The sequence below is a fragment of the Panthera pardus genome, unplaced genomic scaffold (assembly GCF_024362965.1).
Source record: "Panthera pardus isolate Hobbes unplaced genomic scaffold, ASM2436296v1 HiC_scaffold_7, whole genome shotgun sequence".
Classification (NCBI taxonomy): domain Eukaryota; kingdom Metazoa; phylum Chordata; class Mammalia; order Carnivora; family Felidae; genus Panthera; species Panthera pardus.
The window spans coordinates 23,117,205-23,142,728 of record NW_026527002.1 but is presented as its reverse complement, the minus strand read 5'-3'; the positions used below and the strand labels follow the sequence as shown (position 1 = coordinate 23,142,728).

At 37.9% G+C, this 25,524-nt stretch overlaps 1 protein-coding gene across 11 annotated transcripts in view; it reads left to right on the top strand.

Annotated features, from left to right (window-relative positions):
- The first annotated feature begins 719 nt into the window (after positions 1-719).
- The window catches only part of STAU2 (staufen double-stranded RNA binding protein 2), a 306,645-nt gene continuing 281,840 nt past the window's right edge, over positions 720-25,524 (top strand). For 2 of the 11 annotated variants that reach the window (XM_019453286.2, XM_019453282.2), the window contains exons 1-4: positions 1,410-1,507; positions 7,245-7,314; positions 8,731-8,796; positions 11,220-11,276. Coding sequence is in view for 6 of the 11 variants with exons in the window: in XM_019453289.2 (XP_019308834.1) it covers positions 786-839 (54 nt within the window). In the remaining 5 variants the exon portion in view is untranslated. Of the gene's footprint in view, positions 840-1,376; positions 1,508-2,041; positions 2,174-7,244; positions 7,315-8,730; positions 8,797-11,219; positions 11,277-25,524 lie in introns of those variants that run through there. The other 9 variants (XM_019453294.2, XM_019453285.2, XM_019453292.2 and 6 more) reach the window with 9 other exon arrangements.

Sequence of the window (25,524 nt, the reverse complement as noted above, 5' to 3'; positions counted from 1 at the left end):
ATTTAAATACATATTATCATATGTAATCTCCTGAACAAAAGCATAAACGGACTCATTGAAAAGCAACATTCTCCTAGCCCAGTTAGCAAGTGGATAAGGAGGCTTGCTTATCTAATTCTGGTGCCCTTGGCTTAACCACTAACTAGACTATTATTGTCTCCCCAGTTGTAGATAGAACTGTCAGTTTTAGGTGATGACTAAAATCACAGGCTGGGTAAACATTTTCCTGGTGGAGATTGATACTGGGAAGGAACCCTGGGAATAATAATGCAAATGGGGAAGTTTGTGAAAACACAGTAATAATTCTATTTCTAGACTTATTTTTTTGCCAGATTATTTTTGGTGCCATTTACTAAATGAAGGGTTGAATTTCACTGGGTTTAGCCGGGTTGAAGTCGTCTAGACATCTGTAACCCACATCAAAACCAGGACGAATCAAGAAGTAACTCGAGTTTTCTGGCACTCTTGCCTCAATCATCTAGGATCTAGGGCACTGTTCTAAGATGGTCCTCATTTTTGGTTCCAAGGATTTTTTCATGTGACCAAATACGGTTTCTCGGGTTTTTGTTTGTTTGTTTCTTTTTTGTTTTCTTGGTGGAGGAGGCTCTTTGGCTAAGCTGCCGATCTTGGACAGCAGGTGATTACTGATCACTAGTGTTTTCTGGGCGAGACAGTTGCACTAACCCCCTCCCCTCCTCCCCCGGCCCCCCCTCCTCCCAGCGTCTGGAAAGGTGCAGGATCTGCTAAACCGTGCATCGCACAGCGGCGGCCGGAGCAGACGCGGGATGGTCGCGTGTCCCCAGCAGAACAGAGGGGGGCAGCCAGAGAGCCTGGGAAAGGTAAGGGCAGAGAATCCGGGCGCGTATGGGCGTCTAGGAAGAGCAGAAGGTCAATTGGGCGGGGGAGGCAGTTGCTGAGTGCAGGTGTGGAAGGGGCTGCCTCAGGCCCACCCTTTGCAGCCGAGCGGGCGGGGAGCCAGGCCTGGGAGCCGAGAGGGGAACAGAGAGACTGCGGACTGGGCGCGCTCCCCAATCACTCTCTCCCCCTTGTTCCCAAGGCCTCAGGGAACGGCCCTCGCCCGGAGGCCCAGCCTGCCGGCGCCAGCACCGCAGCGCCAGCCGCGGCCGCTACTGCGGGGGGCCGGACCGCCGCCAGGGGGCGGGAGCTGCGCCGCGAACAATGGCCGCGCTCGGCCGCGGGCCGACTGGAGGAGGAATGGAGCTAGGGCCGGAGCCGGGCGCGCGGCCCGGGTCCGCGGAGGGCCGGGGGCGCGCGCGCGCGCGACGGGCTGGCAGGGACGCGGGAGCGGCTGCGCAGGCGGGGGGCGCGCGGCGCGGGCCCGGGAGGGCGCGGCGGGAGCGCTAGGAAGGCGGGCGGAGGCGGGGGGCGGGGAGCCGGAGGGGTGGAAGCCGGCGGCGGCGGCGGCGGCGGCGGCGGCCGAGCGGGGTCAGTTCTCTGTAGTGCTTGCCAATGTTGGAGCCGTCTGCAAAGTGTCCCCGGCAAGAAGGTAAATACCCTCGTTGGGGGCGTCCGGGAGGCCCCGACTTCCGCCCCGCTGGCGGAGGAGACAGAGGGCGCTGGGGAGCCTTGCAGGTCCTCCGCGCGCGGCGAACCCCGAGAAGAGCGGCCCCTTGGCGGCCTCCCCTCCCCCGCGCCTTCCCTCCCTCCTCGGGATCTCTCTAGGCGGGAGGGGGGAGGGGAGGAGGACCGTGGGGGTGCGGAGGAGCCGGGGAAGAGGCGAATGAATTGGGGGGGGGGGCGTGTGTGGAGGGGTGGGACGACACAGGTGTCCGGAGGGGAGGAGCCGGGAGGAAGGCTAGGAGGCCGGCATAAATGGAGTGCCCGGGTTGGGGGTGGGGTGCGACGGGCGCAGAAAGATGGGGTCTAAGGGGCCCGGGTGGGAACAGTCCTGAAGAGAGGACGGTGGTTGAAGCGGCGGTGTGGGAGGGGGGAGGAGAAGGGAGGGAGGGGAGGGCCCGAGGGTGGGTCCCTGCGGAGGGGAAGGGAAGGGAAGGGGAGGAGAGATGGAGCGAGGCCCTAGGAGGGTCCTGCGGGGAATGGCCCCGGGGGCGCGGGAGGAGCGGCGGGCCCGGGGTGCGCCTTGGGGTGGTGCTGGTGGCTATTTCTGTATAATGGGCAAGTGGTGAAGACGTAACACGCCGAAATGGGGAAGGTAGGTGGGGCCGAGGGGACAAAATATATCCTATGACAGGCAAGTTCTGAGTGTGGCTCGTAAGAACTACTACCGTGAGGACTCGGCTTAAAGGGGGTAGTTGGCAGTTAGTGACCTTGCCGAGGTGAAGGGAATTGGGCGGAGAGACAAAGATCAGTTACAGAATCCACTGTGTGAGGCAGAGCCTCCAGTCCCTCCCCGGGGGAGAGCCGAGGGATTGTGATGAGGGGGGTGTTCCGCAGAGGGCAATCGAGGAGACGCTGAACTGGGATTCTTAGGGAGGGGGGCGGGGATAATGGCCTCGGGGTTCTGGAAGTCCCTGGAAATACGTGCAGGATTTTGCATTTGTGAATAATTTTCTTTGGAAAGGGGGTCCATACTCTGCGTGACCCGCCGCTCCCCACACCCCCAAAAGGTTAAGAACTCCTGGTGGTAGGGATGGACCGTTCAATTAAGGGATTGTACTAAAGGATTTTGAAGTGGGCGGTTCCAGCAGAAACGATAGAGATGATCCTTTAAAGGTATTTCACTGTTAGGTGAAAACCCTTATTTTTAATATTTTGATTTCACAAATTTTGGTGAACTTTTGCTGAACATTACTTCTCTTCTGATGCATCCTTACATTTTAGGAAACCATGGCGAACACTTGAATTCAAAATTATGATGGGCAGGCAGGATAATAGTAACCTTGTAGGAGAAAAAGATTGCAACGTTTCTCCAGGAGGGCATTTCTTTCCTAGTCCTTTCTAAAGATGATTCAAAATATATTGTTGTGAATTGAGCTGCAGTGGAAAAAAAAAAATTAGTTAATAAAACAATCAAAACCCAGACATCCTGTATCTCAGTTGTTTTGTAATATGGCAAGTGTTTCACTTTTCAGTTTGTCTATATTTTACTGCAAACCAGAGATCTCATATATCACTTGAATTGTAGATTTGCTGCGTTTCTGCAGCAGGCCTGTATTAAATTTGTGAGGCATTTATACCAAACTGTGGGGTGTGTATGCTGGTTTTTTTTTTTTCCTGCTATGATTTCAACTCAAGTCACCATTGCCACATGTCACTACATAGCAGTGTAGTTTGAAATTTATTTGAAAGTGATCGTTAGCTGGAAGGATATAGTGCATATTTCCTAACAAATTACTGAATTTTTTCCTCAAAAATCCGTTTTGTATCTGTAAAAATGTTGCAGCATAATCAGAATATGTATTGTTAACTACAGATGGAATGCCATGTAATTTTTAAGTTTTAACTTTTTATTTGGAAATAATTTCAAGCTTATAGAAAAGTAGGAAGGATAATAATAATACAAAGAATACTCATGTAACCTTTACTCAGATTTACCTGTTACCATTTTATTCACTTATCACTAGATCTGGGTCTGTCATGTGTACATAATATTTTTTTCCTGAATCATTTGAGGGTAAGTTACGTCATGACTCTTTATTACTAATCGGCATGGAAAACCATATAAATTTTATATTTTAGATTATTTGCCTTGCCTGGATTAAGTTCTAGGAAAGAGTGGCTTGGTTTGGCTTTCAACAAAGAATATTAAAAATATCTAAGATGATCAAACTTTTCAGTGTGTAAACAATACAGAAAGTGAGGCTGAGTGGTTTTCCTGTTTTAGGATCAGATTCTGAAAGATATAATTGGCCAGTACTTTGGGATTTTTTCTTTGTAGCTAACCTCTTTACTATCACTCCCTCCTTTTGTTCACTTTGAGTTCTGGATATCTGATAATTGATGTGTACAGATCATAATAATAAAGAGAATAATAAATAAAGAGAAATACTAGATAATAATAATAAAGAGAAAATTAATAATAATAATAAAGAGAATAATAATAAAGAGAAATACCTAGATATTGTAAAATTGAATTGGGTTAATATTAGACTGAATAGTTGGAGGCATGCACAGTATGATCAAATTATGTGTATATATATTTGTGCCTCTTTTAGGTACTCAAGGAAATATTAGATGAGTGTCTAGAATCCATAAGAATTACAATTTATAATTGATTTTAAATAAATCACCAAAGTTCCAAAGGAACCTTGCCATTATGTTGTCCTAGAGATCAAGACCTTTGTGACAGGAAAAATTTTAAGAGGTGAAGTCTTTATTTATAAATTTAATGTATAATAAAGAGATGAGGACTTCAAACCAGACCATACTAGGTTTTAATCCTAGCAGTGGACTGTGGGATGTAATACAACTTCTAGAAAAGCGGAGATAACCTCTATATCCCGGGGTGATGAAGATTAAATGAGTTAATATAAAAATGGCAAAATATAACATGTGGTATATAACATTAGTGTCTGATAAATGTTAGTTTTCTTTCTTGGTTGGTGGTGAGATTTCTATATACTTAGAATCTTTCACAGGCTCTTAAGAGATATTAAAGTTTATATTAAATTATTTTGCTTTTCTTACATAAAAGTTTTTTTGGATGCCTACTTTGAAAGAAGTGAAAGTTAAGAAAAAACATTTTTTAATGCTTTTTAAGGACCCTGTGAAGTTTTTAGAGTAAGAAGCTTTGAGCTGATAGTTTTAGGGTAGTTTGGAGCCTAAGAATGGTATAGTAATTGTTTTTGCTTTTCATACTGTCCAATAAGACATTTATGTGAGGATTGCCTATCACTTGTGGGATGGTGCTGCTATACAATTTGTAGAGAAATTAATTTAATAACGCTATTTTATGAAGCAATATTTAATTGTTGGAGATTTTATAGATTTAATTTTGTACAGCTTTCAATTTATCACATGGGTAAAATCTGATAATAAAAGCAGCAAGTTATATCAGCAATACATTTCACATACACGTTGGACTTCCAATTCTTCATGAGCAGCAAATCTTCTACAGTTAGTTGCCCTCTCTCCATAAATTGCTCTGCCTGTTTTCATTTAGTAGCTTGGAATCTGGAACTGCATGTCCTAATGTGCCTGACTGGGTAACACTGTCGGGCATTTTTGGGACATGTGAATAGGTTTCTCTAAAAGTACTTAGCTGTAATTGGAATGAACTGCAGCTGGAAACTTTTTTGATAGTGGATGGAGAAGTGGATTTTATGAAATCATAGGGAGTATAAAACTGCTCTACATTTTATTGATATTTTATCGAATTGTTTTAAATGTAGGACAGTAGAGCAGGCATGTCTGTAAAGAAGGAATGAAGTGTCAAAGACATGTCCCTGTGGGCATTCCGAATTGTCCATAGTATGGTTGTGAATTACAATTTATATATTGATGTAAATGTAATATAACTTGGTAAAAAAAGTATAAGTTCAGAATATTAATCAGTTACATCATGGAGTGCTATTATAGACCTATTAGTTTCATGTTTTAATTTATACAAATCTTTATAATTGTGAAGGAGATGCTTACAGAATACTTAAAATTTTATGGTCAATTTTAAGCAGTTTTGTTTTTTCTTACAACTACCCTTTGTATCAGAAGATTAGAACTTTAAAAAATGTAACCTTATATCTTATTGTGACTACTTCTTGGAATCCGCCCACTACTGTTACAAACTCTAATATTGAAGAGCACCCCTATATTTACTGTAGCATTATTTACATTAGCCAAATTATGGAAGCATCTGTCCATTGATAGATGAATAGATAAAGAAGATGGGGTGTACACACACACACACACACAATGGAATATTTTTCAACCGTAAAAAAGAATGCCATCTTGCCTTTTGCAACAGCATGGATGGATCTAGAAAATATAATGCTAAGTGAAATAAGCCAGTCAGAGAAAGACAAATACCATATGATTTCAGTTTGATGTGGAGTTTAAGAAACAAAACAAGGGAACAAAGGAAGGGGAGGAAAAAAAAAAGAGACAAACCAAAAAACAAGACTTTTAACTATAGAGAACAAACTGATGGTTACCAGAGGGGAGGTGGGTCGGTGGGGGGGGGGGGGGGCGGATAGGAGGGGTGGGGAAAGGTGCAATAGTGGGAGATTAAGAGTACACTTATTTTGATAAATACTGGGTACTGTATAGAATTATTGAATTATTATATTGTACATCTGAAACTAATATACTGTATGCTAACTATGCTGGAATTAAAATAAAAAAATAACAAACTCTAATACTGAAGAAACACATATAGGTCTATAGATAAGCATTTGTAACTTTTAGAGGCTTACATGAGATAAAAACAAAATAGGATTTCTCAAATTTGGTGAGTGTTGAATTCTAGAAAGTAGGGGACACTAAATCACTGAGATGCTTTTAGTGGCTTTTTCACATTTTAACTTCCAAATGAATTATTTTCAGTTAAAAAAATGAAAATTGGTTGGGGCTGTATTTTTAGTTATACCTAGTGTATTTTAATACCATTTGACTACTGAGGCACTTTTTAGTGATTTTTTTTTTTTTTGAACAAAATGTAACTGTTTACGTTTCATAATTTATCATTTTCAAGTTCTAATGTAATTCATTTACTCATGTTAAACAGGGAATTATTTTTTTGGTTTATCTAGGTATGTTAATTAATACCTAAATCACCATAGGAGTATAGAATTTTAGAGTTGAATGGGATTGTCTTACTTATTGTTGCATAACAAATTACCCTGGGAAGTAAGGGCTTAAAACAACAAACATTTATTACTCAGTTTCTGTGGGTTAAAAATCTGGGTGCAGCCTATCTGGTACTTGTGGCTCAAGGCCTCTTAGAGGTTGCAGACAAGCTATCCCTGGAGCTGTGGTCTCATCTGAGAGAGTGACTGGGGGAAGAGCTGCTTCCAAGCTCATTCATGTAGCACTTGGCAAGATTCAGTTGGCTTGGGAGGTATTGGACTGAAGGCCTCCATTTCTTTTGGGTTGTTGGCCAGAGGCCTGTCTCAATTCTTTGCCATCTGGGCCTGTCCAAAGGGCAGCTCACAGTATGGCAGTTAGTTTGCTTCAGAGCAGAGAGGTGAGAGAACAAGAGCAGGTAACACCCAAGGTGGAAATTGTGATCTTTTTTGTAATCCAGTCTTGTGAGCGGGATCTTATTTCTGTTGTATTTTATTTGTTAGAGGCTGCCTACCACAGTGACTTTAGTTTACTTTTTACAGATTTAAAAAAGAAAGAAAGAAAGAAAAAGAACTCGAAAGACACACAAAGTAGTTTGCCAAGGCTCAAAAGGTAATCTCCTGAAGAGCTTGGAATAATATTCACATTCAGTGATCCTCAGCCGTTGTGCTGTTTCTACAACATATGATTTTTTTCTGAAAATATAAAAATTGTTGCAGATGCCGAGGTCACTATTATAACATATGTATATTGAAAACTTTCAAATTCATTTTGAATTGACCTCAGTTTGTCATCTTGAGAAAATGGCAGCTGTATATATACACACACACGGTATACATAAGAGCGTGTATATAAGAACCTATGTATGTGTATATGTATATAGTGTATCTGTGTGTGTGTGTACGTGTATATATCAAGAACCTTTGTTTCTGAGGGAAATTTTAATATTAAAGTTTTACAGCATAAAAGATTCTTACCCAAGTGACTGGATTTAGTGCTTTTGCTCTTTATCAAGACTGTGTTGTTGCTTTTTAGATAAATTTTCTTGAAGGGTAGTGTCTGTACATAATTTGTTTTTCTTATTTTATTTTATTTTTTTTAGTCGCCTCTATGCCCAATGTGCAGCTTAAACTCACAACCCCTAGATCAGGAATCTCATATTATACTGATTGAGCCAGCCAGGTGCCCCATAATTTATTTTTTCATGTAAACTTTTTACATTGTAAGATCCCATGATTTGTTTGTTCATAGACTTGGGTGTTCTGCCCTTCTTTGGTATCTATTTTTAAATTAAGTTTAGAAGAGATTTGCCACATGCAAAGAAATATAATTGTAGCAGGGAGGTCAGACCCAGAAGGAAACAAACCCAAATGTAACAATGGGATATGTCAGGACAGTGATTTTTTTTTTCCTGAAAATTTTATGTGAAATTTTATTGTGCATGCTGTTTTTATAGTGATGATAAACAAAACCACAAACAGAAAAAAAAATCCAGCTAGGTTATCTTACTTTGTACTCTTCCATACCACCTAGGAGAGTAAGTGTTGTGTGTTCTTCAGGCTTAATTTGTCCTATAGAGCTTGGAAACAAAGCTGTTTAAAACCTTACTAGAGCAAGGGGAGTGTATATTAAATATTAATCTGAAAATTTCAGATTGTTTTTAATAGCTCCACTTTTGCTGGAATTGTTTTAGAACCAGAAGGGTCATCTTTCAGCCTACCTCTGCACTGTCCACTAGTCACATAGGGTTATTTAAATTTAAATTAATGTCAAAAATTTTAAAACATCAAAAATTTACTTTCTTGTTGCATTAGCCACATTTCAAGTGCTCGGTAGCTATATGTGGCTAGTGGCTACTGGATTAGACACTGCAGGTATATAAAACATGTTTATCATCATAGAAAGTTCTATGTTGACCTAGATCTGCTCCATTTTATATTTGATTTTGATCAAGGACATGTGTTTAAAGTGCTAATCATTGAGATCACCAACTAAGTTGAACTTTATTTCTTCATTTTCATTTTCCAGTTTTTGGAGCCGTGAGGGATACAGCAGTTTGGTCAATATTGTTTTAACATGCTTCAAATAAATCAGGTGAGTTTGTGTTAAGGCATGTCCTACTTATATGGTGCTTGGGCCATAAATTGTGGAACGTATTAACCCAGCTTTTCTATAGCCATAACCTGGCCACCGCTTTATAGAGCAATTACATCCTATATATTCACCATAGGAGACTGTGCAGGGCAGGTTGTCTAAGGATCATAGTGACAGTTCTGCAAGTTGTTAACTTATGAGTGTGCAGAGCAGAAGGTGTGTCTGTTTTTTTTGATGTTCCATCCCTCCAAGACTTAGTGTGTTCAGACTGCTTACAATTGTGATCTAGCTTCAGTAGGTGGCAGTTCTGTAGACTGAAAGCATTTCTAGTGACAGATCTTGTGAAGTAGTTATATCAGTGTGTTAAAAAAAAGTTCCTTTTCTAGGGCACTGGAAAAGGCTAGAAGGAAGGCTCTGTTAAATAAACTTTAGCCTATAATGTCTTAGACTCACTGAAAGAAGTATTTTTCTTAGGTCTTGGCATTTCTCCAAGAACTTTATACATTTCATCTTATTCATTCTGAACAAATAGGGCATTGTGTTGGAAGTATAATATTAGGAAATACTTTTATTTCAGATTTGTAAGTCAAGAGAGAAATAATTGGATTGCAAGAAGTAATGAATTTTGTGTGTGTGTGATTTAATGAAGTGGTACACGCCCGCCCCTGCCCTGTCCTGCTCAGCTTGTCTAAGTAATACCCTCCAGTTGTGCATCACACACCATCTCTCAGCCAGTGACTTCTAAGTTTATACTTCGCCTGGATCTCTCTTCCGAGCTCCACACTCATGTAGCAGTTGCCAACCCGATCTCTTAAGTTGGGTATCTTTATGCATCTCAGAATTAACATGGGCACAAGAAATGGTCTCAGTGCTTTGATACACCAGACTGAGTTCCTGGGTTGGTTGAGGTCGTCGTGCCAGCAGGAGGAGCTTTGCATAGATTGCCCCTGCCTGGGCCTCTCTTTCTGTCCGCTGTGGTTGGCTCACTTGACTCTGAAGCCTAGTATTTGCTCTCATAGCACCCTGCCCTTTTATTTAATGATGTTCTAACATTTGCTACATGAAGGTAGCGACTCTGCTGGTTTATTCTTGTATCCCCAGGTCCTAGAATAGTTCTGGTTGGATATGGTTTTTCATGTATTTGCTGAATGAGTGCATGGATGGTGCTGGGGTTGTCACCAAAGCAAGGAACTCTCCATTCTTTTCAAAATAACTGCATAACTGCATCATCACTTTAGGTATTCTGTGCTTGCTTTACACAAATGCCACTAACATATAATTTCTTTCTTATGCAAAGTTATTCTTTGACTTTCACCTTGTACTAGAAAATTTTCTCCTGCAACAAATGTTGCTTTCATCAAAGATGATAGCTATGTAGGTTTAAAGGAATCTTAAGCTGTACCATGCTTGGTGCTTTCTGTGCCTTCATAGTTGCTGTCAAATCCCATGGGGTGCATTGATGGAGCTTTATGTGACATGACTCGCAAACTATGTTGTAGGTTTGGGTGGATGCCAAGTGTATGGATACCTGCTATTGTGTGGGTACAATTAGAATAATTTGTTTCATATTCTACCACAGAAAGGTGGAAATAAACATTCTTTTTATGCCAGTCGTCATCACTGAAAATTATAGATTAGTCCTACTGAAGATTGACTGTTGGTGCTACTGGTCATGTTGAATCAGGCATTATAAACAATTCTAGGCAATGTTCTGCAAGGCCACAAGCAGTTCCCTGTGCTTTGGCTGGAATTGTACACAGTGCTTGGAGATGCATACGCTGTCCTGGTAACATATGTGTATTTTTAGACTCAACCTCAGGACTCTCTTGCTATCGACTGAGTTTCATCCCCCCAAATGTTCAAGTCTGAGGGGAAAAATTAATCTAATTTGGAATAGAAGTTATAGAGAAGACTTTTTCTTCAGCCAGACTTAAACTTATGAGTGATTTATGTTTTATCATTGTCATGGTGACTGCTTTCCCACTAGAGTGTGAGGTCTCAAGATGACTGTGAAAAGGCATGAAAATGCGATTGAATCTGACACGTTGAAGCAGTTGAGGCTTTCACTGAGTGATTTTCAACACTGTCTTTCAGATTCATACTACATTCTTATTTGAGAGGTCATTTTGTTTGTTGTCTTAAGATGCCTGAGGAGCACTAACAAATTCTTCCATGTGTGTTCCTAGAACTAATTAAAAACAAGGCTATTGAGTTAAGTTATATGATATTTTATTTGATATTAATTCTGCCTGACGTTTTTAGGGATCATGGGACTGTCCCATGTTCCGTTACAGTAGTGGCACTCCTGTCTTTAAATTGTGCTCTAAATGTGTGTTTTCCATGTGCAACCCACGTAGAAAAATTAGGTAGTAGAGATAAACAAAAACAAAACAGTCACAAATAATTCCACTATTCTTTTACAGAGATAATCACTGCTAAGCATTTTGGGGTGTATACTTCTAGATTTTTTTCCTATGCAGGTATGTTTTTATGTGAATATATGTTACTTTAAAAACTGGGATAATATAATAGTCTGAAGTGACTTAATAATTCATAGTTTGGAAGTACTAAATTTGTTTAATCAAACCCTTATTGTTGGACAGATTTTGGTATTATAGTTAGTGTCAGAGTGATTTTTTTCCTTCTTTTTTAACATATAAGTATGTTCCTTTGTCCATTATTTTCTTGTAATTAATTGTTAGAAATGGAAATACTGGTCAAACGAGTATGCAAATTTTAAAGATATTTGATGCATAAATCCCCAAAATACAAAATTATATTTATTAGAATGCCTGTTTTCTTACTTTCTTGACAAATTTTCAATGTTTGCCAATCTGTCTGACAAAAAGTGATATTTTAATTTGCATTTCTATGATTTGCTTCTGTTTGTTTTCTTTTGTGTTCTGTCTTTTGTGAATTGTTTATGTGTCCACTGGTAACTTTTCCTTTTTATTTGTAAATAAAATTACTTGGATTATAACCCCTTGAGAGTTTTCTGAGCTAGTATTGATAATTATTACTTTATATTTTTCATTCATTTTTCAACAAATAACTAGTGGGAACCAATGTTTCCAGGTACTGTACTAAGTAGGAGTTTGGTATATTTTGGACCTTTCTCTCTGGTGATTAATTATGAACCCCTAGGGAAGCTGTAGCAAATTTAAATTAAGAAGGCATGTGTGCTATGAAATAATATTTTTCAATGAGTTCCTAAAATAAGGCAAAGTTTTTGGGATTAATTGGTGAGGCAGAATTGACAGGGCATGTATTCCACTGGGTTTAAGGGGAAGTCTGTATTAGGCAGCAGTAGGACTGGGAGAGTCCAGCAGCAGGGTATTAACAGAGGTCTCACTAGTCTGGTGGTTTCTTTGAAAGAGTTTTGCTGGTTTTGGAGTTTTGGAGGAACCTTTAAGTCCTGACTCAAGTAGAATGAGAGGTTAGGCAGGACAGCACAGTATTTCAGTGCCAGAAGAGTGGGAGAGGAAACCAGGTGTTATGTAGGAAGAATAAAGTACCAAGATACACTGCAAAGCATAAAGCCACTGTAGGATTATCCAGAAACGAAGACCTGGAGTTTAAGGGATAATGATGACCTATGTCACAAGTTTGTTGTGAGGAGTAATTAAACTGACAAAGGCAAAATGCTTAGCATTGACCCTGGTACTTTGCTACTGCTACTCGTAATGCCGTTGCTGTCTAGCTCTGGAGATTGATGAGAAAGGAGGCAGACATTTAGATTGGTCATTAGAGTTGAGTAGTTGTTTGGGAGAATGAAAAGCACCTCGGACGTTTCTTAAGCCCAGGTCTGCGATAAGTGCTCTCCTCTTTCTTGCCATAGGCATCAAGAACTCTTATTCTTTTCTCTTAAAAGCTGCTTCTACTTAACTCTTAGTTATTTTTTCCCCAAGTCTGGCTATGGAGTAGGATCTACAATCTGCCCATCTCTCTTGAAGCTGTAGGATGCAGTCTATAGTTAGAGGATTAAAAAAATAACATAAGGAGTTAAGATGTGTAAGAAGGACTTTGGCTTTCTGCCGTGTTGACATAGCAAGATTTTTCCTCTATGTGGCCAGCTTCCAAGATGGGCCCAATGATCCCTGCCTCCTAGTATTTATACCATTGTATAATCCTCTCACATATTGTGTGGCCAATAGAATATGGTGGAAGTAATGGATCATTGCCAAGGACAGGTTATAAAAGACATTGTGGCTTTTGCCTCTTCTCTGTCCCTCTGTGCTGCTCCCCCCCCACCCTTCCTTCCCTTGCTCATTCAGAGTAGTTAGCTGCCATGTTGTGAATAGCTCTATGGAGAGGCCCATGTGGTGAGAAATTGAGGCCTCCTGCCAACAGCTAACAAGGAACTGAGGCCTCTAGCCAACAGTGTGTGACTGAGTCTTCTTGGAAGCAGATCTTCCAGCCCTTGTCAAGTTTCCAGCTGTAAACTACTGGCCCACTGGCATCTTGACTGCCACCTCATGAGATATCCTGAGCCAGAACCACCCAGCTAAGCTGCTTCTTGATTGCCGAACCTCAGAAACTGTGTGAAAAAAATAAATGCTTGTTTTTTAAGATTCTAAGTTGGGGGTAGTTTGTTATGCAGCAATAATATACTCTTCCTCCTTAAACAACTTGAGAACATATAGATATGTAAACAATGATTTTTAGACATTGGACGACAGGTGGCATCAGACTGTGATCCCTGAGAGAATGGAAACACATGAGGTAAGCCCTTCTTTACACTAGTTTACAGTAGAGCCTGGAGGTTGTTTATATAGGCTCCAGTGCAAGGAGGAGGAACCAAAACAGAGTTCACTTTCATTGAAATTAGGAAACAAAGATAAGTGTTTGGGAAGGCCAGGATGGTTAGAATTGCAGGGCAGAGTGCCAGAGAGAAGATACTTAGGGGGAGAAGGGTAAGTATATAGGTAAGTAAAAAAGTGCATTCAAGCATGAACACATTCTGGAGATCTGCAGAGGGTGCTTGAGTTTTTGGCTGAGTTCTGATCTGTAGATGCATGACAAGACTTATTCAAAGTCAGGGAAAGAATGACTGGAAAGCAGTGAAGAAAACAATTTCTGGAACTCATACAGAGCTGAGAATAGTTTGTGTCTAGACCATCTAGAGTCTAAAGACCTTCTAATACATGAGGCATTGGGAAGAGTCCTCAGAAGGCTTCAAGTGATCCCAAGTTACTTAACTGTGCATCAGAACAAAGTCCAACTCTAGAGAAATACAATTCAGAATCCAACAATGTAAAATTTATGGTTTGCATCATTCAGTCAAAAATTACAATGCTTGCCTCACCTTGAATAAGGAATAGAGCATCTAGACAGATCAGTAAAGAAATAGAGGACTTGAACAACAGTGTAAGCCAGTTAGACCTAATAGACATACACAAAACACCCAGGAATAGCTGGATACATATTTTCTCAAGTGCACATGTGACATTCTCCAGGGATAGTCCATATGTTAGGCCACAAAAAATTCTCAATAGATTTTAAACATTTATGAAACCATAAAAGTATCTTCTTCAGTCACAGTGGAATGGAGCTACAAAATCAATAACAAAGAATACCTGAAAACTCAAAAATATGTAGAAATTAAACAACATACTCATAAATAACCAATAGGTCAAAGAAGAAATCACAGGGGAGATTAGAAAATTATTACCAACAAATGAAAATGGAAACACAGCATACCATAACTTATGAGATGCAGCAAAAGTAGTACTTACAGGGAAATTTATAGCAGTGAATACCTATATTTAAAAAAGAAGAACTGAAACAAATAATCTAATTTCTTACTTTAAGGAAACTAGAAACAGAGGAGCAAATTAAATCCAAAGTGAACCAAAGAAAGAAAATAATAAAGATTAAAGGAAGATAACTGAAATAGAGAATAGGAAACAATATAGAGAATCAGCAAAACCAAAACTTTTCTTTGAAAATATCAACAAAATTAACAAACCTTTACCTAAACCAGACTGATAAAGGGGGAAAAAAAGCAAAGTCACACCTAACTAAAATCAGCAATGAAGGTGGGGATGTTGCTGCTGACCTTAAAGAAATAAAGAAGGGTATAAGAGAGTACTATAACAATTAATTGTATTTCAATAGCTTGGGTAATCTACATGAAATGGACAAATTTCTAGAAACACAGATTACCAAAACTAACTTAAGCAATAGAAAATATGACCTATAACAAGTAAATAGATTGAACCAGTAATAGTAATAATGACAAATCCCTTCCAAACACGAAAAGTGTAGGACCAGATGGCATTACTGGTGAATTCTACCAAACATTTAAAGAAGAATTAACACTAATCCTTTCAAACTCTTCCAAAAAATGAGATGACAGAGAATACTTCCTAACTCTATGAGACCAGCGTTACTCTGGTAGCAAAGCCAAACAGATACCATGAGAAACAAAACAAAACAAACCTGAAGATTAATATTCCTTGAATTTAGATGTAAAAATCCTCAGGAAAACAATAAGAAACTAAATCCAGCAGTATATTTAAATGGTTATACACCATGACTGAGTGGGATTTACCCAAGTGGGAATGCAAGGGCAGTTCAACATAGAAAAATCAAACTGCATAATACCCTGCATTAGTAGGATGAAGGGTAAAAAACAAACATCACCAGTTAATATGGAAGGCTTTTGACAAAATGTAACACCTGTTTATAATAGAAACACTCCAAAACTAGAAAGAGAAGGGAAATTCTTCAGTATGATAAAGGGATTTATGGAGAACCCATAGCTAACATCCAACTCAGTGATAAAGGACAAAACTTTTCCCTATGATCAGAAGCAAGACAAGGATGCCTATTTTCACACTGCTGTTCAGCATTGTGGTAGGAGTTATAGCCAGAGCAGTTAGGCAAGAAAAAGAAAAGACATTTAAATTGGGAAGGAAGAAGTAAAACTGTTTGTATTTGCAGATAACATGATCCCATATATGGAAAATCCCAAAGAATCTACAAAAACCCACTAGAGGTAATAAACACATTCAGAAAATTTGTAAGTACAAGATCAAACACAAAGTCAAATTGTGTTTCTGTATACCAGCAGTGAACAATCCAAAAAGGAGAAGAAGAAAACTGTTCATTTAATAATATCCAAAAATTTAAGGAGTTGAACCATTTATACACTGAAAACTATAAAACATTGTTGAAAGAAATTAAAGAAGATCTAAATAAATGGAAGATCTAAATAAATGTGTTTATAGATTGGAAGATTTAGTATTGTTGAGGTGGCAATACTATGCAAAACAATGTACAGATTCAATGAGATCTCTGTCAGAATTCTAGTGACCTTTTTGCAGAATTGGAAAAGCAGGTTTTTAAATTCATATGAAATTGCAGTGGTCTCAAATAGCCAAAACTCTGTTCTTAAAAAAGAACAGAGTTGGAAGACTCATACTTCCCTATTTCAAAACATATTAATAAAGTGACAGTAATCAAAACAGTGTGGTACTGACATAAGGATAGGCATATAAACCAATGGAATAGAACTGAGAGGAGAGAAATTATCTATCTATCTATCTATCTATCTATCTATCTATCTTATCTATCTATCTTTATCTACAGATGATTTTTGACAAGAGTGCCATGACCACTCAATGCAAGAAAGAAAAATTTCTTTAACAAATAGTTTTGGGACAACTAGATACCCACATGCAAAAGAATGCATTTAGACCCCTACCTCACACTGCATTAATATATTAACTCCAAATTGGGAGGAGGGTGTGTGCCTGGGTGGCTCAGTTGGTTAAGCATCCTATTCTTGGTTTTGGCTCAGGTCATGATCTCATGGTTTGTGGCTTTGAGCTCTGTGTCAGGTTCATTGCTGCTGGTGCGGAGCCTGCCTGGGATTCTCAATTCTCTCTCTCTCTCTCTCTCTCTCTCTCTCTCTCTCTCTCTCACCCCTACTCCCCCTCACCTTTCTATCAAAATAAATAAACTTAAGATATATTAACTCTAAGTGGATCATTGACTTAAATATAAGAACTAAAACCCTGAAAACTCAACAACAGAAGTATAAACAACCCAACTAAAAAGACTTAAATTGACAATTCTCCAAAGAAGATACACAAATGACCAATATGAAGAAATACTCAACCTTGTTAGTGATTAGGGAAAAGCAAATGAAAACCACAATGATATACCACTTCATGCCCACCAGGATGACTAGAATAAAAGGCAAAAACAGTAACAAGTGTTGGTACAAGGGTGCAAAGTGTTGGTACAACAATGTACAAAGGTATATTGCTGGTGGGAATGTAAAATGATTCACCTGTGGAAAAAAATTTGGCAGTTCTTTAAAATATTAAACATAAAATTAGTATATGACCCAGCCATTCTATTCCTAGGTGTATACCCAAAAGAACTGAAAACAGGTGCTCCTATATATGTACACACATGTTCATAGTAATACTATTTACAATAGACAAATGATGGAAGCAGCCTAAAAGCCTATAGATGGAAGAATGATTAAAGAATGATTAAAGATGGTGCTGTAGGAAGATCCTGAACTTACTCCTCCCACAATAAATAAACAACTACATACGGAATAATGTTTCTACAACATATGTTTCTACAACAAAGGACAAAAAAGACAGCCTTGAGATGGAGAGGAGGCAGAAACGTCATCTTGCCAAAACAAAACAAAACAAAAACCCCCCCAAAAAAACAAAAAGACATTCCAGGTGTAATATATAATCAGGAGGGAACTCAAAAATACAAAACTTTTCCCTGAGGAACCAGAGGTTAGTGATTCATAACAGGTATCCCAGTCCTTGGATCCTGCATAACAGAGACAAGCCATGCAAATACTGGGCTTTGAAAACCAACTGGGATTATATCCAGAGAAACCATAGAACTATAGGAGTGGAGAACCCACTCTTAAAGGATTAGCACATGTACTCACCCCAGGATCAGCACGAAAATACCAATTTGAAAAGTGCCTCTGTGAAGAAGACCCACTTAGTAATTTTAAAGCGTCTGTCAGGAAACTGTTGGGACTTTTCTCTGGGGATGGAGGCATTGGTAGGTGCCGTATTTGTGACCTCATCCTACCTTGCTAATGTTGGTGCTGGTGGGAACCACTTTGCAGCTATATCTCAAATTCCTGGAGATAGTGGGCACACCCAGCTGAGAACCCTGCCCATTCCCACAGTGCAGTCACGTGTTGCAACCAGGTGAAAGCCCCACGCAGCCACATGCAGCTGAGCCAGGTGTCAGCCTCATTCACCCTGTGCTGGAGACATGGTGCCGCCACAGTAGACAGTGCAGGCAGCCCACACAGGGTATTGTGCTTTTGAGGTACATATGACATCTACACAAGGCCGCTCCTTCAAGACTAGGAGAGGTGATTTGATTTGCCTGATACATAGAAGCAAACAAGAGTCAGGCAAAATGAGGAGACAGAGAATATGTTCCAAATGAAAGAACAAGATAAAACACCAGAAAATGACATTAATGAAATGGAGATAAACAACCAACCTGATAAAGAATTTAAAGTAATGGTCATAAAGATGCTCACTGAACTTGGGAGAAGAATAGATGAACACAGTGAGATCTTCCATAAAGAGACAATGTAAGAAAGGTCCAAACAAAAGTTACAGAGCTGAAGAGTAAAATAACTGAACCGAAAAATACACAGACTGTATGAGCTGGATGAGCTGAATATTGGATCATTGACCTGGATGGCAAAGCAATAGAACTCATGTAGACACATTAGCAAGAAGAAAAAAAAGTTAAGAAAATGAAGATAAGGGATTTTTCTTTCGGACACTATCAAGTGGAATAACATTCACTTTATTTGGGTCCTAGAAAGAAAAGAGAGAGAAAGGGGCAGAAAACTTATCTGAAAAAATCATGGTGGAAAACTTCTAATCTGGGGAACGAAATATACATACAGGTCCATGAGAGAATTCCAAATAAAATGAACCCAGAGATCCACATCATGGTACATTGTAATTAAAATTAGAGAGAGAATCTTCAAAGTAGTGGGAGAAAACTTGTTACATAAAAGGGAAATGTCATAAGCCTATCAGCAGAGTTTTCAGCAGAAACTTTGCAAGCTAAAAGAGAGCAGCATGACATGTTCAAAGTGCTGAGTGGAAAAAACTGCCAACCAAGAATTCTCTAGTTGGTAAGGTTATCATTCAGAATTGAAGGAGAGATTAAGAATTGTTCAGATAATCAAAACCTAGAGGAGTTCATCACTACTAAACCAACTTTACAAGAAATGTTAAAGGGACTTTTCTAAACTGAAAAGAGATGGCAATAACAAGCAAATGTATGAAAGTAAAAATCTCTCTGGAAAAGGTAAATATATAGTAAAGGTAGTGGATCAATCACTTACAAAGCAAGTATGAAGCTTAAAAAAAGACAAAAATAGGGGCACCTGGGTGGTTCAGTCGGTTAAGCATCTGACTTTGGCTCAGGTCATGATCTCACGGTTTGTGAGTTCGAGCCCCATGTTGGGCTCTGTGCTGACATCACAGAGCCTGGAGCCTGCTATGGATTCTGTGTCTCCTTCTGTCTCTGCCCCTCCCCAACTTGTGCTCTGTCTCTCTGTGTCTCTCAAAAAATAAATGTAAAAAGAAAATTAAAAAAAAGACAAAAATAGTAAAATTAAATAAAACTATGGTAATTAGTTAAAGACTGAATGAAATGATGTAAAACATGACATCAAAAATATAAAACGTGGGCAGGGTGGAGAAAATGTGTTTTGGAATATGTGCAAATTTAATTGCTATCAATTCAAAGCAGACCATTATATACATAGTAAGTTATATATGAACTTCATGGTAACCACAAAACAAAAAGTTAACAATAAATACACAAAAGTGAATGAGAAGGAAGATGAACAGAACACTAAAGAAAGCCATCAAACCACAATGGAAGAGAAAGAAGAAAGGAACAGAGGAACTATGAAAACAGCCAGTAGACTGAACAAAATTGAAAAAAGTACACACCTATCAATAGTTGCTTTCAGTAAATGGCCTAAACTCTCCAACCAACAGACGCAGTGGCTGAATGGATTTAAAAAAAAAAAAAAAAAAAAAAAAGCAAGTCCCATCTATATGCTGCCTACAAGAGTCTCACTTCAGAAATAAGGACATACACAGACTAAAAATGAAAGGATAGAGAAAGATATTCCATGTAAATAGGAATTAAAAGAAACCTGGAAGGATGCCTAGCTGGCTCAGGTGGTGGAGCATGCAACTCTTGATTTTAGGGTAATGAGTTCAAGCCCCATGGTGGGCATAGAGCTTATTAAAAAAAATGAAAGAAAGCAGTACGGTTACACTTTTAGCAAAGAAAATTGACTTTAAAACAAAAATTATAATAATAGACAAGGAAGGACATTACATAATGATAAAGGGGTCAATCCAAAAAGAAGACATAATAATATATATGGACCCAACATAGGAACATCAAGATTTATCAAGCAAATATTAACAGATCTAAAGGGAGAAATTGATATCAATACCGAAATAGTAGGGGACTTTAACACCCCATTATATCAATGAATAGATCATCCAGACAGCAAATTAATAAGGAAACCTCAGCCTTAAATGACACCATATAGATTTAATATATACAGAACATTCTATATAAAAGCAACAATAAACATTATTCTCAAGTGCACATAGGCCATTTTAGGTTAGATCACATGTTAGGCCACCAGTTAAGCCTCAGTAAATTAAAAAAGGTTGAAATTCTGTTGAGCATCTTTTCTGATTACAATGGTATGAAACTAGAAATCAATTACAAGAAGAAAACTTGAAAATGGGGAGGTTAAACAACATGCTACCCAACGACCATTGAAGAAATCAAAGAAATAAGAAAAATTCTGAGAGATAAATGAAAATAGAACTATGATATACCAAAATCTTTGGGATACAGCAAAAGCAGTTCTAAGAGGGAATATTATAGGAATATAGGACTACCTCAAGAAACAAAAATCTCCAATAATCTAACTTTGCACCTAAGGGAGCTAGAAAAAAAAGAACAAATAAAGCTCTCAAAGTTAGTAGAAGAAAAGAAATAATAGCAATCAGAGCAGAACTAAATGAAAGAGACAGAAACAATAGAGAAGATTAATAAAACTAAGAGCTGATTATTTGAAAAGATAACATTGACAAATTTTTAGGTAGACTAACAACCAAGAAAAAAGAGAAGGCTCTAATCATCAAAATCAAAATGCAAGAGGAGAAATTAAAACTGACACCACAGTACAAAGGGTAAGAGACTAACAAGAAATATATGCTAACAAATTGGACAACCTAGAAGAAATGGATAAATTCCTAGAAACAACTATCTTCCAGGACTGAATCATGAAGAAATAGAAAATCTGAATGAACCAGTTATGCTGAGATTGATTAGTAATGGAAAACTTCCCAAAAAGCCAAAGTCCCAAGACCAGGTAGTTTTGCTGGTGACTTCTACCAAAATTTAGAAAGATTTAACACCTATCCTTTTCAAACTCTTCCAAAAAATTGAAGAGGAGGGAATACTTCCAAACTCATTTTATGAGGCTAGCATTACCTGGATAACAACCCAGACATGGATACCATATAAAAGATTTTTAAAAATTATAGGGCAACATCACTGATATGAACATTTATGCAAAAATTCTCAACAAAATGTTAGCAAACTGAATGCAACAATACATTGAAAGGATCATAAGCCAAGATCAAGTAGGATTTATTCAAGGGATGCACGGAATGGTTCAGCATCCATCAGCCAACCAACATGGTACAGCACATTAACCAAATGAAGGAAAGAATTGCACGATCATCTTTATAGATGCAGAAAAAGCATTTGACAAATTTAAACATTTATGATAAAAACTCTCAACAAAGTGGCTACAGAGGGAATGTACCTCAACATAACAAAAGCCATATATAGTAAACACACAGTTACCATTATACTCAGTGGTGAACAGCTATAAGCTTTCCCTCTAAGATCAGGAACAAGACAAGGATGCCCACTATCACCACTTTTATTCAACATAGTGTTGGAAATCTTAGCCACAGCAATTAGCAGGAAAAAGAAATAAAAGGCATCCAAATTGGAAAGGAATAAGTAAAATGGTCACCACCTGAAGATGACAGAATACTATACATAGAAAACCCAAAAGACTCCCCCATTTTTTGATTGGGATTTATTTTTTGTTGTTGAGATGTAAGGGTTCTTTATGTATTATAGGTGTCAATTCCTTATCCAGGTATGATTTGAGAAACAATTTGAGAGAATTTATTTTTAGCAGACTTGCACTGCAAGAGGTCTTGAAGTTATTTAGGCAAAAGAAAAATTACTAACAGATGGAAATTTGGATCTGTGAAAAGGAATGAAGAGTGTAAGAAATGGTAAAATATGGAGTAAATGTAAGACATTTTCTTCATTTTTAAACTTTTCAAAAGAGGATTAATTAAATCAAAAGTAATAACAATGAATTGGTGGCTTATAGTATACATAGAAGTAGATTGATGTCAGTAGCATAAAGAATGGTACAGGAAAATGGGAAGTATGGTATTGTTAGGTCCTTATACCATATACAAAGGGGCATAATATTTATTTGAAGTGTGTATATTTTAGAGCAATTGCTGTAAAAAAAGAAAAATAACTTATAAGCTATAGGGGAGATGAATTGAATATTAAAACCTAATCAGTCCACAAGAAAGTAGGTAAAGATGAAAAAAGGAATAAACAGGAGATGAAACAAAAATAGCAAAATAGTATATTTAGATCTCTTTTTGAGAATTACATTAAATATAAATGATCTAAATCTAGTTAAAAGGCAGATACTCAGATTGGCTAGAAAAGCAGTTGTCAAATATATGGTGTTGAGAAACTTTGAATATAAAGATAAAGATAGACTAAAAGTACAGATTGCATCTGGCTCATATGTAGTAATAGGGACTTTATTTATACTTATCATGAAACAACTCCCTGTTCCATAAAACTAAGTCCATAAAATAACAGTTCTGAAGACACTGCATGTGAAGCAATGAGAGTCAGGGATCTCTGAGTGATAAGAAACAAGTGAGGTGATCCTGCAATTGCCCTAGTCTGTTGCACTGAGAGACTTACCAGGATGTGGCACAAGCAGTGGCAACTGAGGTGTGGAGCTTGCCACATTCCCCTGGTTGAGGAGATGTTGCTCTGGAACTGAGTTGCAAATTATAACAGCAAGTCTTGAAAGAAACAATATATTTCCAAGTTACTTAACTGCATCCCAGAACAAAGTTCAGGAATATTTATAGGACTGGGAAACACCAGCACACAACAAGTGCGTGTCATTCAGTTAAAGATTCCCATAGATGCACAGGAACATAAAAACATGAGAATAATCTATCATGGGGGCACAGAATTGATACAGATGATAGAATTAGCTGAGGATTTTAAAACTATTTGTTATAATTATATTCCATATATTCAGAAAGTAAGAAACATATAAGATGCAAAAAGATCCATATAGAACTTTTAAAGATAAAAACTACATCTGAGATGAAAAGTATAGTGGATGAGATAAATCACAGATTAGATCTTGCAGGAAAAAGATTAAGTGTGTATATACTTCCAGAAGTAGTTGCCAGAAACTTTCCAAATAAGTTTTTTCAAATACCTTTTAATGTTTATTTATTTATTTTTATTTATTTTTTTAAACTTTTTTTTAACGTTTTATTTTTGAGAGACAGAGAGAGACAGAGCACAAGTGGGGGAAGGGCAGAGAGAGAGGGAGACAAAGAATCTGAAGCAGGCTCCAGGCTCTGAGCTGTCAGCACAGAACCCAGTGTGGGGCTCAAACCCATGAACCATGAGATCATGACCTGAGCTGAAGTCGGACACTTAACTGACTGAGCCACCCATGTGCCACCAAATAAATTTTATTAAGATGAAACCATAAACCAGAACTTTCCAAATAAATTTTATTAAGATACAACCATAAAGAAGTTCAATGAGCTACCAAGTTTAAGAAATATAAAGGAAACTACCCCGAGGCTTATCATAATCAAATTACCAAATACAAATGATAAAGAGAAAATCTTAAAAGCAGTCAGAGAAAAAATAGACATGATCAAGTTGTGTGCATAGGAACAAAGATAAAGATGACATTAGACTTCTTGTCAGAAACAATATAAGCAAGAAAACAGTGGAATAATATGTTTAATGTATTGAAAGATGAAAAAAATCAACCTAGGATTCTGTACCTGGCAAAAATATGTTTCAGAAACAAAGATGTTGAAAATTTATTTTCAAACACAGAGAAGCTGAAGAAATTAATTGCTAACACCCTCTTCCCCCCCCCCCCCCCCCTTTTAGGAAGATTTTAAAGTATGTCCTACAGACAGCAGGAAAGTGATACCAGTTGAATAAAAATAAAAACAAAGCCAAAAGACCCACAAGAAATGGTAACTACTTGGGTAAATATATGGAATTTTTTTTTTTTAAAGGATTTTATTTTAGAAAGAGAGTGTGAGTGGGGGAGAGGGGCACAAGGGCAGAGAGAGAGAGAATCCCAAGCAGGCTCATGCTCAGCACAGAGCCTGACATGGGGCTTGATTCCATGACCCTAGTATCATGACCTAAGCCAAAATCAAGAGTCACTCAACTGACTGAGCCACCCAGGAGCCCCTAGAATTTGTTTCTTATTTAATCTCTTTAAAATATATTTGCTTAAAGTAAACATATTAACAAGCTGTTGTATGGTTTATAACATACATAAAAGTAAAATGCCAGATAACAGCGTAAAGGCTGAGGGAAAAAAGGAAATACAGAGATTCTTATACTCTACATTAGATGGTAGATCATTTAAAGGTAGATTGTGATAAGTTAGAGATCTATATTGTAAACTCTAATGCAGCCACTAAAATAGGAAAACAGTCATAACTAATAAGCCAAAGTAGAATTTAATCATGCAGAAATTAATTAATACAATAGAAGTCATGACAACATGAAAAGGGAAAAAAGATCATTTGGGACAAATACTGTATAAAATAAATAGTAAGATGATATGTTATAATGAATAACCATATTAAGTACAAATATAAATATTCTAAACATCCCTATTTAAAGGCCAAGATTGAATAAAAAGATCCAACCATTTACTTGGCTATAAGAAGTACTTTTAACTATAAACACAAATAGATTAAAAGTAAAAAAGTAGAAAAAGATGTAACATGTTAACCTAGTTGAAAGAAACTTGGACTGAGTTTATTAATTTCAGACGAAGGAACTTTCAGTATTATCTAGGGTAAAGAAGATCATTTCATAATAATGGGGTCATTTAATCAAGAGGACATAGCAGGCTTAATGTTTATACACTTAAACCGAGCTTCAAAACATGCAAAACAAAATGAACAGAAATGCAAGGATAAATTCACAATTATAGCCAGAGATTTCAGTCACCCCTCTCAATAATTGATATAACAAGTGGGCAGAAAATTACCAAAGATACAGTTGAGTTGTTGAGTTGAGAATTCAATTCAACTTGACCTAACTGGATTTAGAGAACACTCTACTCAAGAAGAGCAGAAAATACATTTGTTCAGAAGTTTACACTGAACATTTACCAAGATAGACTGTATTTACCAAGATTGGGCTATAAAAGAAGTGTCAATAAATTCAAAAGGATTGAATTCATAAAGAATCTCCCAGACCACAGTGGAATTAAATTAGAAATCATTAATAGAAAGATCCTTGGAA